Source organism: Haemaphysalis longicornis, unplaced genomic scaffold, assembly GCF_048455015.1.
Source record: "Haemaphysalis longicornis isolate Haplotype H1 unplaced genomic scaffold, Haemaphysalis longicornis Haplotype H1 scaffold_8, whole genome shotgun sequence".
In the NCBI taxonomy this organism is placed as follows: Eukaryota; Metazoa; Arthropoda; class Arachnida; order Ixodida; family Ixodidae; genus Haemaphysalis; species Haemaphysalis longicornis.
The window spans coordinates 132,519,335-132,533,007 of NW_027526445.1; the positions used below are offsets into that span (position 1 = coordinate 132,519,335).

Genomic DNA, 13,673 nt, shown 5'->3' on the forward strand with positions numbered 1-13,673 from the left:
TCTCTTTCTCTCTCTGTCTCTGTCTCTCTCTCTCTCTCTCTCTCTCCGCTACCCCCTTCCTTTCCTTCGCACGCCTGAAACGGCTGCGCTAATCGTGAATCGATCTTGTATGGAATATTTAGCGCTGCTATCATTTTCCTTGCTTTTTTTTAAGTCTTGGAGTCGAAGTGAAGCCCATTTGGTGTTGATTTGGTGATGGTCGTCGTCTATAGTGGTCGTGGTGCGTTGTTGTGAAGCAGGTGGCTATGTGTTCCATGGCTAATTTTTTTCAATTAGGATTTTTTCCCCTCTCCCTGCCTACCCCATTCATGTCATGTGCAACGTATGTCCGGTAAATCGTGGTACTTTCTTGTTGCGATATAACGCAATCGAAGACTGATGGAGTGCACCCGAGAACGGCGAAATAAGAGAAATGATTGCGGTGAAAAACTTTTAATGGCGTCGAAATAATGATAATAATAATAATACAATATTTCTAGAGGGTCACTGGCTAACTCCTCTGCTCGGGCCTCATCGACGAGTAATCCCTAGTCTTGAAGCCGCGAGCTGGTTAGATTATTCTCCCATGCACAGCTCTGGAGAAAAGCAAGGTAGGTGTGCTCGTGAGGGGAGGGGGGAAGGAGGAGGGGGTTATCCCCAAGGCATACAAGGCGACACGAGCGTTGGCCAGTCGCACTTGTTTGAATTTATGCGCGCTGCTTTCCCGTGCTGTCGCTCAGTGTTTCGTCGTAACCTACCGTGACCTCAAAGTCGCGCAACCCTCCTCCGCCGTGTCTTCGCGACCCACTCCGTTAGTGCTAGTGAGAGTGAGTCTCAGCTCTATCCTTTTGGGGGGGAGAAGGAAGGGAGTGAGTGGCCGCCTATCCCTAGTCCGCATGCAGCTCCCTTGCAGGCCTCCCCCTGTTGATCCTTATTACACCTGCGTGTTCATACAGACGCGTGCGAAATGCAAAACCTAATCCTTCGGCTGCACGGTGTCAGTTGAGTGTGTCGTGCGTTGACTCCGAACCTTGTTTGTTATTTTAACCCTATCGAATTCTGAAGGCTGGGGAATTATTGTGCGCGCAATGCGTGTGGCAGCTAGGTGTGGAGAGATAATATCCGTGGGGCGCGGGAAATAACACGGAGCAGTGATTAATAGCTTGTCAGAGGAAGCGACCGGTGCTATTTCGTGTTGCTGTGGGGTATGGGCTGGGCGGGTGGGGTGGTGACCCACCTCAGGGGCTTGTGGTGTGCGTGAAAAACGTATACCTGGTCCCGCGTTCCGAAAAACTCGCTTCCGCGGCTAAAAGCGCCGCCCATATTACGCACATTTTATGCGGTGAACGGGGGCACCGTTTGAGGGTGGGGTCCGGTAGGGTTCCCCGGTGTGGTGCACGTGGGGAGTGTTGCGTAGTCTACGTACCGTCATGTGTACGGTGGGGACGAGGCAGGCGGGCCCGGTACCGCAATGGGCAAACCCTGGCGCGTTCTCTTTCTAACGAGAATAGAAAATAAACCTGTTTCTATAGAAAATAAACCTGGCCACCCTAGCTGCCCACGCTGCGGTCACGGGTACCCTAACAACCAGCATTACATGTGGGACTGCTTAGAGATTATACAGACAAGAAACATATACACAGACTCCCTTTCCCCTACTCCTGGCACTTGGGCGGAGTGGCTTGAACCCCCAGAGGATCCCAAAAACAACTCAAACTCGCTCTCCGCAAGCGGACGAAAAGCGCCGGCCGGTACGCGCCCTCAGTCCGACAATTGACCACCTCCTCATTACGACTGACAGAAGAGGAGCACTGGGAGGCCCTCCTCCAACACATTGAGGCAGTTCTTGGGGGCGACTGGTGACAGCAGCTCCTTCCCCCAGCAACGCAGAAGCCCTTATAGAAGGGCAAATAAAGATGTTTTCCTCTCTCTCTCTCTCTCTCTTTCTAACGTCGCAATGCACGAACTGAGTGTGATATTGGGTGATCTTTATCAGCTTCTTTGGGACTCCCCTAATAAGGGGCGTAAATTACCGTATTGGGGTGCACGAACTCTCTCTCTCTCTCTCTCTCTCTCTCTCTCTCTCTCTCTCTCTCTCTCTCTCTCTCTCTCTCTCTCTCTCTCTCTCTCTCTCTCGTGTGTGTGTGTCTTGTAAAACTCAGTTCACCGCGACACACACACACACACACACACACACACACACACACACACACACACACACACACACACACACACACACATATATATATATATATATATATATATATATATATATATATATATATATATATGATGGAATCAACGGCTTGTGAAATCACACTCCTATATAACGAATTTCTCGATTGAACGAACTCATTTACTGTCCCGAGTAACTTCGTTATATCGCGTGTTAACTGTATATAAAATTGCGACTTTTTAGCTAACTCGGTTTAACTAAGCAGTAGGGGCGCGGGAATGTTGAGCGTTCGGAGTGCTAATCAAACAGTTCTTCTTGCTGGCTTTGTATTCGACTCTTCTATGTCCACCGCATGACGATGGCCTTTCCCGTGTACTTCCAACCAGCGCTGTCCGAATCCATGTTTGCCGCCATTTGTACTTATCTCATGCATCATAGTTTTTGGTCCTCTCCGTAAAGAACAGTCAAACCTTCAAATCCACAATGTCGTGGAATCGTGGTGTTGGAGACACCAAGTGTATAACTCCCCAAACCTCCACGAAACTGTAATCACCGTTATTACAACTTGCGTGAGCTCACCTTTTGTGGTGGCGCTTATTTAAAAGACGAGGTCTATAGCACAGACACCCGCTTAAAGTAAAACACACACGCACACCAGGCTGTGTGGAGCTTAACCGACCCAGACTTGTTCATCATTATTGTTCATTAGTGATCGCACTTCCTGCGTGATTCCTGAAACACAGTTGGGCAAAAAGCCGCGCGTTTGAAATCAATAAAACCGCTTTCACGAGCACGGATGGCATTTCGCCCTCGCGTTGCTAATGTGTTTTTGATGGCAGCTGATAACCGTCCGTCTACTGATATATACCTATATTCGCCCTGCTTGTTGTCGCGGTTGACACTGAACTCGCATCGTTATTTGCGTGGCCTCTGACAGCTGTATTGGTACGTGTGTGTAGATTACGTTGACGCATCTGTCCGGAGGTCACTGCCCTTCTTTTTTTTTCCTTGTTGCCTTTATTTTTATTTTATTTTTTCAGGGAGGGTGGGGGATCTATAAGCGGTTTCCGACATTGTGTGGCTTTAATTATCTTCCAAATTGCTGCGGAGTTTTGTCTCAGTCAATATCAGATCGGGTTTCCAGCGCTGGTCGCGTTGCTGCAGCTATCTCTCTCTCCCGTGAGCAGAGTTCAGTAGCTAGTTAGTTGCCCGGTGTTGGGCGTCGTGCATACGTAGTCGAAGCTTGGATGGTGGTGGCAGTGCCATGGTTGGCGTACAGTAGTAGCAGTCCCGTGCAGTGGCGTACAGCAAGATGGAGTCCAAGAAGCGATTTTGGGAGCTGCAGCAGGAGCGCGAGCTACTGCGGCAGGAGCACGCTCGGCTGCAGCAGATACCGGTGCATGTCGAACTGCAGGAGGAGTCTGAGGAGGAAGAGCAGATCTACTACTCGTCCGTGCAGTTGCCGCAGCCGCCTCGTAGCAAGCCCCAGCACAACGTCGCTGTCCTGGACTATCTCCGCCCCGCCACTCTGCGGAACAGACGGGACAGGTACGTTGCCGGGAGTGTCCGGCCAGTAACTGCGTGTGGCGTAGGTGCAAGTGAAGGTATACGGTGAAACGAACATTAGTCGAAATTTCGCTTTATTCGAAGCTATTCAGTGTCCCGACACTCCAGTGTATTGAGAAACCGTCGCACCCGCTTTGAACGATGAAGCGCTTATAACGAAATCAGACTCCTGTCGCGAGGACTTCGTGCGGTGTTTACTGTACAGACACGCCTGCAACTGCGGAAGACATCGCTTATTTCACCGCTTCTCATTCCAGCTGCTGGTCAGGGTGTCCGGGAAGCGTGTTTTGGAAGGAAGGGTCTACAGCGCTGATATGAAGCGTGAACTGAGCAAGCAGCGCTGTGAGGCGTTCGGTGTGATAGCCGGAGTTAGCGTGAGCAGATCTACACCCTACCTCAAACCTTCCCCCCTCCCTCTCCCGCATCACCTCACGGGTGACTTGTTTGGCACCCCGCCCGGAACAGGCGTTCGGTCCTAGGAAGCTCTCTGCCTTCTTACCAGAAGGTCTCTAAGGACATTCCGGACCACTATGAAGACTGTGACGCCACAGCCTCCATCGTTTAGCTGACCTGGACTTAGGTCGGTGACTGGGCAATAGATGTTTTCTCTCTCTCCCTCTCTCTAGAGGGGGGTGGTACCGCGAAGAAGCCACATCCATAAGTAGGTTAGTGTAATGCTTCGAGTGTGACCTCGGCGGTGGTAATCGAGTCCGACACGAGCACGGCGTCCGGAGCCGTGACAAGCTCGTTCGGGAGGCAGGGCCCTTTGCCTTGCGGCCTTCCGTTCCGTGTGCGGCACCCTCCAGGCCGCCGGCTGTTTCACGATTGCGTTGACGCCGCTGCCGCCGCGCAGTCTGTTATCGCGACCGCCTTGTCCTTTCTCCCTCGCCCTTGGCTTTCCCGGCGGCGATGGCGGCGTGCGCGCTTCACACCGAGCCCTTCGCGCTCAGGTCCTGATAAAAGAACGGGTGCGGATGCGCGCCTTGTCGGCTGCCGGCGGGGCCGCCGAGCCTCCGGTTCCGCGGCGTTGTCGCTCGCCATGTTCGCTACTACCCTTGCGGGCCGCGTGGACGTTCGAGCTGCGACTCTCTGCGTCGAGAAGCACGCGCACCCTCCTTTTTCTTTTTCCTGGTGGGAGAAGTTGCGGGGAATCTCCGTTCGTATATAATTGCGCCGGCGTGCCCTCAAAGAAGACCGTTCGTCGAATGAACCAGGGGGTGCTCGTTATAAGTGTGCATTGTTTTGGTCCTGGGATCGCAAAGAAATTTCGACAGCTGCCGCATGTAATTTCTGCCCTCACTCGTGTATACTCTCAACCCTATGATCTTGGGATGCGCATATAACCCAGCCGTCCCCCCTATATCCGCTAGCTTCCTGAGCTGTGGTGTAGAACCTGACGACCAGAGCCGACTTGGATGCCCAGCAACTCCTGGTGCCAGGGCTGAGGCAGCACAGTCGTCACACGGTCTCCTGAAATGAGCGACTACCCCCACATCACCAGGCTCGGATTATGGACGTTTTTCCACTACTGCAGCGACTGAGGACGTCGCCCACACGTGCGAACGGCTTTGCCATCTCCCGTTTTGCTCAAAATAAATATTCATTCTCCCCGTCCTCATTTTTCTGTACCGACGAACAACGCGGGTGAGAAGTGGAGAAACGTGCGACAACACCGGTATTACTAATCGCGTTAACAGAATTCCTACACCTCCGTAGAGTAGACGCATGCTGGTGCGTCAGGACTTTGTATCATCATCATCGTCGCCGCACCGATGAGATCATCATCACCTGACCCCGTCATCAGGTCGGGGGATCTGGCTCGAGCTGCTTCGTCTTTCTCACAGTCGCCATCAAGGCTGGCGATCTCCTCGATCTTTCCTCTCTGCATGAAAGTCTCCGCAAAGAGTCTCGCAAACACAAAGAATAATGGCGGACGCCAAAGACGAGACAACGGGTGACGCCCTTCGCCCGGACGTCGTGCCCGATCAGGAATCGCAACGTCCCGAACCTGGACGCCCGAGTTCTTCGCCACCTCCGGAACAGCCGCCGCTGGCCCCCATAAACGAAGCCGTCGGATCCCTACCGGATGCCGATCAGCAACAACCCTCCCAGTCTCTCACTGCCCCAGTGTCTGCGCAAGGCATCGGCCCAGCTGGGAAGCAGGAGCTCTGGCGACCACCGCAAGTCGCCGAGGCTCGCCCAGACCGCGTCCTTCCAACCACCTTTTCGCGTGTCGCTCCGGTCTACCGCCAACCGGTGTACGTCGAGGGAGCGGCGGGAGCGAGGGGCGAATGGGGCACCAAGGTGGAAGGGAAGGCCGCGGCGCCCTCGTTCGAGATGGTGCCGGGTGGCCTGGAAGCCCTGGGCGGCGGCGCTGCGCAAGACCAAGAGGGCGCGTGCAACGATCTCGTATGCGGGCTGTATGTGTGCGTGGTTGTGATCGGCGTGGTCGTCGTTCTGGTGTATTTCTTCCGAGCGTTCAGTGCCGTGCCGTCGGATTTGCCAGGTGAATGGGCCACGACTAGCACGACCGAATTGTCCGTCTTGTCTACGGCGCCTGAAGAACGCTTCACCGAGTTCAGGAGATTAGCCCTGGGCAAGAATAACGGGAGGCCGCGTGAGCGCGCTGCCGTGACCGTCCCCGAAATGGGGGATGGTGAAGGCTACTTGGAAGAGGCGCGATCGACTGGTTTGGAGGCCACAAATGGTCCAATGGCCACCATCACAAGCGCCGGTCCTGCTTCGCTGTCGAACTACAGTGCGCATAGCACGGACACGCCGTAAAATACTCGCCATCACGGTTGACGCAAAACGCGTGACCGCCGATACTTCTCCCTTTTTTTACGTTCTGTTGAACAAACTTTTTATTTGCATTGTACATAAGGTGCTATTTTCAAGTTTTTGATAATTTCTCGGAATAAACTGATAGGATATTTTTGCCTAAAGCTATGCGAATGTATCCACGGTCGCCACTCACTGCATCATGGTCTTAGTTTCGGGCGTCGAGATACCCCTAAGGGCATGTTTTCAACGCAAAAGCATTGCATGACCCGTTGAGCGAAAAAAAAAAAAAAAACGCCGTTTACAGCGTCTGTAACAGCGAGACGACTCCTAAAACCTTGCGTACCCGTAAAAGTGTTCTGGCGAGCGCTTACCCCCGGCATAAAGAGGAACGCCGAGCGTTGCGCCATCGCAGCTGCCGCACCCCGCGGCACAACAGTCACCAGCGTGACGGGGGGTTGTGCACCGCCCAGGGCAGCGCCCGCAGTACCGGCATATCAGTTCCGAAATCGGAAATGGTTTCGCATTCCCTACCCGTAAGTAGTGCTTGCGTGTCAGTTTTTTTTTTTTAACGTTGCGAATCGATGTGTGGCACTTTTATCGACGCGATAAAGCAGCTTTGAATTACTTTAACGCGGGTGACGCTTTATCGCGGTGCAAGATACTACTTGCACAGCGCGTTATCGATACTTTCGTTTTAAAAAAAATAGTGCATGCGGATTGACAAAAGTTACAAACTGAAAATTAGTTTCCAGTTAATAATTTCAGCTTATTCTGCCTCCTGTCAAGCGGACGATTAGGTGGATGATGTAATCAGGGGCGTTCGGGCTAATCAGTGGTCCTCACCCGCAAGCTTCACAGTGCAGGGTTTGCCATGGCTCACAAAACTGGCGTATCAGTGATAAGCACTCCTTGGGATGGAATAATTCGCGGAACGTTATGTGTCCGTCATTGCACAATTATGCTTTATTTTATATTTAACACGGGCGCGATTTTTCACGACATGACGTCCATTGCTCGCGGCCGAGGCGTCGTCTATACGACGAGCGGCGCGAGTTCGTTTGCGAGTATAGCCAGGGTGTTTCCCTATCAGCACTCCCCCCGAAATTTTATAAGGGTCGCGTCGCCTCCCCCCCCCCCCCCCCCCCCGTTTCGGCCTTTTTTTCACCCATGCTTTTATACACTTCAACTGTAAGCATAGGTGTAAAAGCGAGAATAACTTAAGAAAACAAAATTAGGTGCTGTTTTGGCTCAGGTTGTCTTTCTTTTTTAATGTTATTTTAGCGGTGGGGTGTAACACCCGCGAAAAATATTTCCGGCTGCGCCACTGTTCGCGAGTCTGGCGTTCCGCGCTTATCTCTCCCGGCGACTTTTCCACCGTCGAGGTGGAACCATCCCGCATACCGCACCAGTGTGTATACAGAACCGAGCGTCCTGTTTTCCGCGGAGAATCCCACAAAGAATGGCGATAAGATAGCGTGACGTGCACGCACCGGTATCTCTTTCAAGAGTGCATACGTGTCAAGGCTACATACTCGGTCTTGCTTGAAGATGTACCATGACCGTACCTCGTCGTTCCGAGGTTTTGCAGGAAAATTGTGTGGTCTTTGTGGCCGCAGAGGCAAGCTGCATGCTGAGAGCTTGTCAGAGCCAAGGAGCGGGACTTTTGCGTGCACCTCTTCTCAGGAAAAGAACTTTGCAGCCACGCTCAACGGGAGAAAGGGGAGGGGGGGGGGGGGGGGGGCACACACACACACTTAGTGACACTTTCCGGAAATGGAGCCGTGAGGTCACGGCCGGGCTAGCCCGGCCTTGGGGGAGGTAAATACCGTTCCTGGAGTGTCGGCAAAAATTTTCTCGTCGATCTGTCAACTGACGGAGAGACAGAAGAGCACAGAACGAAAGCGAGTAGAGAGCTGCATGTCTTCGCAGTGCTGCCGACGTCGCTAGGGAGACGTCAAGACGAAGCGCGGCTCGCCAGCGGCCTCTGCGCGGGGTACGTGGCAAAACGACAAGACGGAGCAAGGCACGCGCATCTGGAGACAGATGAGATGCTCACGCGTTCTTAACTATGCAGCAAAAAACCTCAAATTAATTTTCTTCCTCCCGCGCAACTAACTCCTTCCAACAGTTCACCCATCGCCCTGTTGAAACGGCGATTTCGTTTTAGCCGTACGCGACACCGTTAGCGGCCGCTGCAAGCTTGTGCAACGAACCGACACGCCGGGAAAGGTGATGGTTGCTCTTGCGAGTGAAGATTAAAACGGCGACGCAACACTTTTTTTTTTTTTTTCAGCACCCCCGTACGCACACTCGCAATCGGCGGAATCCGCGCCAGTTAACTCGCTTGAATGGCTCGGCGCAGATTAATCTGCCGTTGCTGCGATGCCAACTCGACCGTCTGGGATTTCAATAAAGCGGATTTCCTTGCCTTCCTCGTGCACGGAGCGGTATTTCCAAATCGCAGCTTTTGTGGTGTGTACACGCTGCCACATCCTTCGCGGGGTTTCTTGACTTGATGGAGGAAGCCACCACCGTCGAGTTGACTGTCGTTTTCGCCGCTCGCATTTGTGCTTCGTGAATCGAAGGTGAGTTGCGGGATCGTTTTTTTTTTTTTTTTTTTTTTTTTTTAACCGGGTTACTGCAGCGTGAGAAACGATGGAGGCGCCTATTATGTCTGGAGAAGGTCAAGACGCGCCACAAAGGCCTGCTGTCATTTCACGGGTGATGGAACCTTCCCCGGTCTTGCATTCAGCGGTCGTGCGCCTGCGATAATATCATGCATATGCGCGCGTGGGCGGGTCAACGATGTGCGAGTTGGCGTATTGCATTAACCGGCGTACAGTGTATACCTTCTACGGCGGCTGCGGGCGCGCGGGGAAATTAATTTATGCCGCCTGAAGGCCTGGCGAGGAAGCGGCGAAGGAAAACGAAATCCACAAACCAGCACCTAATCGGGCTCGCATTTCGCCCTGGTGTGGGGGTGGAGTCTTTATATGCGTACATCGCTTAAAAGCGCATAACAATTACGGAGCCATTGTTAACGCGTCTGGCGGTTTTCGCTGGGAGTTTTGTGTTCATCGCGGTCGTATGTTTCCGTGTTTTCACCCCGCCTCGTTTCGTTGCGCGGGTTTATATTTCTTGCAGTTGGCGGTGGTTCTTTTAAGAGCGAATGCTCTTTATAAGCGACCCCAAACCATCCACCGCCGGCGTCGGCGGCGTCCGCAGTGCTCCTCTACATTTAAAAAAGAAACAGCATCCGGCGCCAGGTTTCGATCCGAGGACTTTGCGGCCGCAGCGCGACGCTCTACCGACCAAGCCACGGACGCGACGCTGATATCAGTGTTAGTGACGCGCCTTATATCTTTAACACATTCAAACTACGTCGTCAGCGGCGTGCGTTGGCGACTCAGCGGCGTTATAGCGGCTTGATAACTGCGTGGTGTACACGTGATACTACAAACCCGATGGAAGAGATGGAAGAGAAGGCGGCGAGGCGGTGGGCTGCGGGGGCCGAGCGCAAGCGCCGCAAGCGGGCCGACAACCGTGCATTCGCACTTTCACATTCTCCCCCTCGGGGAAATGCGGGGGAATTTTTTTTCTTTTCTTTTTTCTGTCTTTCCAATTGTCGCTATCTTCCTTTCGCTTAGGCGTGCTCGCAAGACGTCGCGATTTCGTGGTCCTGCTTCTCTACGCCTTGTGGGAGGTCCGCCTGTGGCTGCGCCTCGTATTTTTTTTACACCATGGCGCGAATCTTGCTGTTAATATGTTTATTGGATCGTTCGCAGTTGGTTATCGCCGACGCCTTTCCGCCACCGCCACTGTACCCGGCTGGTGGGTGGGTGGGTGGGTTCGTGCACCCGGAAGCAATTTAGAGCCGGAAGATTGCTCCAGCGGCGTCTGCTGCGTGGAGCGTGCGTACTGCGTGGGTTTTCACTGTCGCGTAGACAACCGCGCTTGAAACACCCCGCCCCCTTTATTTTTAATGCGATAGGGAAAGGGGCGGGAGATAATTATACAACGCCCGGTGTGCTTAGGTGAGTGACATGTACAGAGGACAACACACTTGTCTATAACACCGGTTTCGTACTTCTAGCCTTATCTTGCCTCGGCCGAAAAGCATTTGAAGAAAACTATTGTGTCATTCTGAAGTCTTCACCGTATATTTTGACCTCGATGTTTTTTGTGAGAAGTTTGAGTCCGCAGTTTTGAGAGGTAACTAGTTGAAGTTGACCTCATTGTCAATAGACAAGGGTGTTGCGCACCGTACGAAGTCGTTTTCTTCGTATCAGTGGCTCGTTTGCTTGAGGCGGATAGCCTTTTCTCGCTGTACTGCATACGCGTTCAAATGACGGGTCTAGCCCCTCGTGCGCCACTCCTACCTACACCTGGCCTGCCAAAGCTGTTGGAGGGGGCTCTGGGTTAACGTACACTCACGGACAAATTAAACGCGGTCACACAAATAGGAACCAGAACACACAAATAGCGCGATTTATTTCCATGCAGCTCAAATTGACGCGTGGCTTGATACAAAGTTGGGAAATGTGGCTTTCCTAATACAGTAGACCCCCCCGTTAAGACGAACTCGAAGGGACCGTAAAAATTGGTTCGTATATTATCAGAAATTCGTCTTAAGCGGAGGTTTTTTGCATTGTGGACGTTACAAGAGAGCAACAATATTTTTCGTCTTAACCGAGTTCGTCTTAACGCGAGTCCACTGTATACCAATAGTCCAACACTATTGGGCCTACACTAACAGTAGTTTTCAAATTTGCGTCTTCTGGTTCATATTTTCGTGTTCGCATTTCAGTTTTCCATGACGACCTGCAGGCTGCAAGGGGCTCTTCATAACATATAAAAAGATCGGTTCTCTCCCTCTCTCTGCGTGTGCGTGCGCGCGCCTTTATTCTCTGTCGTATTGGGCCACCTATTTGCAGCAAAGCAGCTTAGCCTATTATGCGTAAACCCAATCCCCGTCAACGCCCGCTTTGGAGCAAACAGCCCTTGGAGGCAATGTATAAGACGCCGCCTGCAAGCCAGACAAATTTGCTGATGCCGCACGGAACCAGCATATTTTGCGTCCTGACGCACTTGAGCAGTTGGCAAAAGATGAGAGAACGCCTTCCGTGGTGCAGGCGCGGACGTTCGAGAAAAATAGATCGTGTGTAATATTTTGAACTTCATCTTAAGTGCGAGAAAGACTTCAAATGTGTAGAGGTAGTTCTCACAGGGAGACTCATCTCCACGCAATATCGTTTGAGTTGCCCACAGTGAAAGAGCCGCAAACGTGAACAGAAAAAAAAAAAAAAAAGCCAACGCCGCATTGCGTCTTGGGCAGCCCTTCGCGATTCCGCGGCTATTCAATCGAAGAGCTAATGCACTGAGGGATTAATTGGGTGCATATTGTAATTAGGACGTGGTGCCCGATGAGTTTACAGCAGCTGTGGTATTCGTTGCGCATTCAGTTTTGTTCCTTTGTTCCGTATACCGTAGCTGTTCGCGCTTTGTGATTCTCTCGCGTTTACTTTATATTTATAGTGTCGTTTTTGTCGAGGGAAAAAAAAAAATGTGGTTATTTTTCTGGTGACATCGATGCCTGTAATACTGATCTGGTTCCGCTACTTCTTTTCATATGGTCATTGTACTGATCACATGTCTTAATTGTCTACTTGCGTCGTACCGTATTAACTGTTGAAGTGCTATCAACTTCCATTCCTGCACACCCGTAGCCCGTACAGTAATGTTCGATTAGAGCGATTTAGGTATCCGAACAAATAAAATAAATAAATAAATAAATATCTAGTTGTTGGTGGACGCGCTACTGAGCACGAGGTCGCGGGTTCGATTCCCGGCCGCGGCGGCCGCTTTTCTGATGGAGGCGAAAAGCAAAAACGCCCGTGTGTACGAGATTTCGGCGCACGATAAAGATCCCCAGGTGGTCAAAATTAATCCGGAGCCCTCCACTACGGCGCGCCTCATCGCCTGCGTTGCGTCGGCGCGTTAAACCCCCACAATCAATCAATCAATCAATAGTTGTTGGTGGACACAACCATCTGGTGTCCGTGCGCCAAACTGGAGCAATTTTCTTCCGATCTCGCGAGTGCAAAAATATGGAAGTTGCCGACTTTTTTTTCTATGTTCTAAACGTTCGATTCGATAACATCGTGGTGTGACCGAGGCTGTTCTGCGCATGAGCAGTAAGATCGCCCTATCGACCGCGCCAATTAAAGCGGCGCTGGCACAGCCCAGTGACAAAATAGCCGCTCCCAGGGCGAATAACTTCGATAGGTCTGAACGCCAGTGGCGTTATTATGACCGAACCGAATTAAAAACGAGACGCTGCGGACGATAGCGAGGGAATAATTGTAGGTCGCGCGCCGAGTGCCGTTTTCCCGGGCGACGTCAGTGCGCGCGATGATGGCCTTATCACGACGCGTGGCCCGAAGCGCTCCCCTCATCTTCCGAGTTGATCGTCTTGACGTGTGTGCTGTGCACGTGACGGATGGCTCCGATGGCCGGAGGAAGCGCAGCAGCTGCTGCGGCGTTTTCTAGCGCGCTGCTCCGAATTCTCTTCCGGCGGCGATGATGGTGGGGTGCGCGTCGAGACGAGAGCGCCGGGAGGAGGGAGGGGTTCACCGACCTCCGACGACCGGCCGCCCTTGTCGCTACTGTGGTCGCGTTTGCTTCGGAGAGTGTACGGTGAACTACTTTTACGGGAGGGGCACGCTTTTACTACCGTGAATACGAGAGAGGTTATTGTTTTCACTCTCGGTGGAGCGGAAGGAATGAACTTTATTTTAACCAGGAATTAGTTGACGGGGACTATGACAGCCATCTGAGTCCGGAAGTCCGTGAACCGCCAGCCCAGCCCCCTTGACCAGCTTAAGCATGGTCATGGGGATCTGAGCCCAAGTGATTTTTTTCCCTCAAAACCTTTGAAAGAAGTGTCGAATCGAAAGAATCCCTTTTCTAGAGAAGGTATTGTTCGTGCGAGCGCGTCGTTCGTACGAAGTGCTATAGCTGCCTTAGCAAAATGGCTATCGATGGACCGGAAACGAAATAGGAGCTCGAGCGTCGACGATCAGCTTCGGCTGATCCACCGGGCTGAGAGAACTAGACGCTCAACGGTGTCCTGAACTGAGGAAACCGACCACTTGGCTTTTTTCATTTA

The 13,673-nt window shown here is 52.2% G+C and overlaps 1 protein-coding gene across 2 annotated transcripts in view; it reads left to right on the forward strand.

Annotated features, from left to right (window-relative positions):
• Ena (ENAH actin regulator enabled) overlaps nucleotides 1–13,673 on the forward strand; it is a 119,934-nt gene that overhangs the window by 11,648 nt on the left and 94,613 nt on the right. The window contains exon 2 of one of the 2 annotated variants that reach the window (XM_077680401.1): nucleotides 3,570–3,703. The exons of the other annotated variant lie outside the window; for it this stretch is intronic. Coding sequence (XP_077536527.1) covers nucleotides 3,570–3,703 — 134 coding nt within the window. The remainder of the gene's footprint in view (nucleotides 1–3,569; nucleotides 3,704–13,673) is intronic. 2 annotated transcript variants of the gene reach the window in all.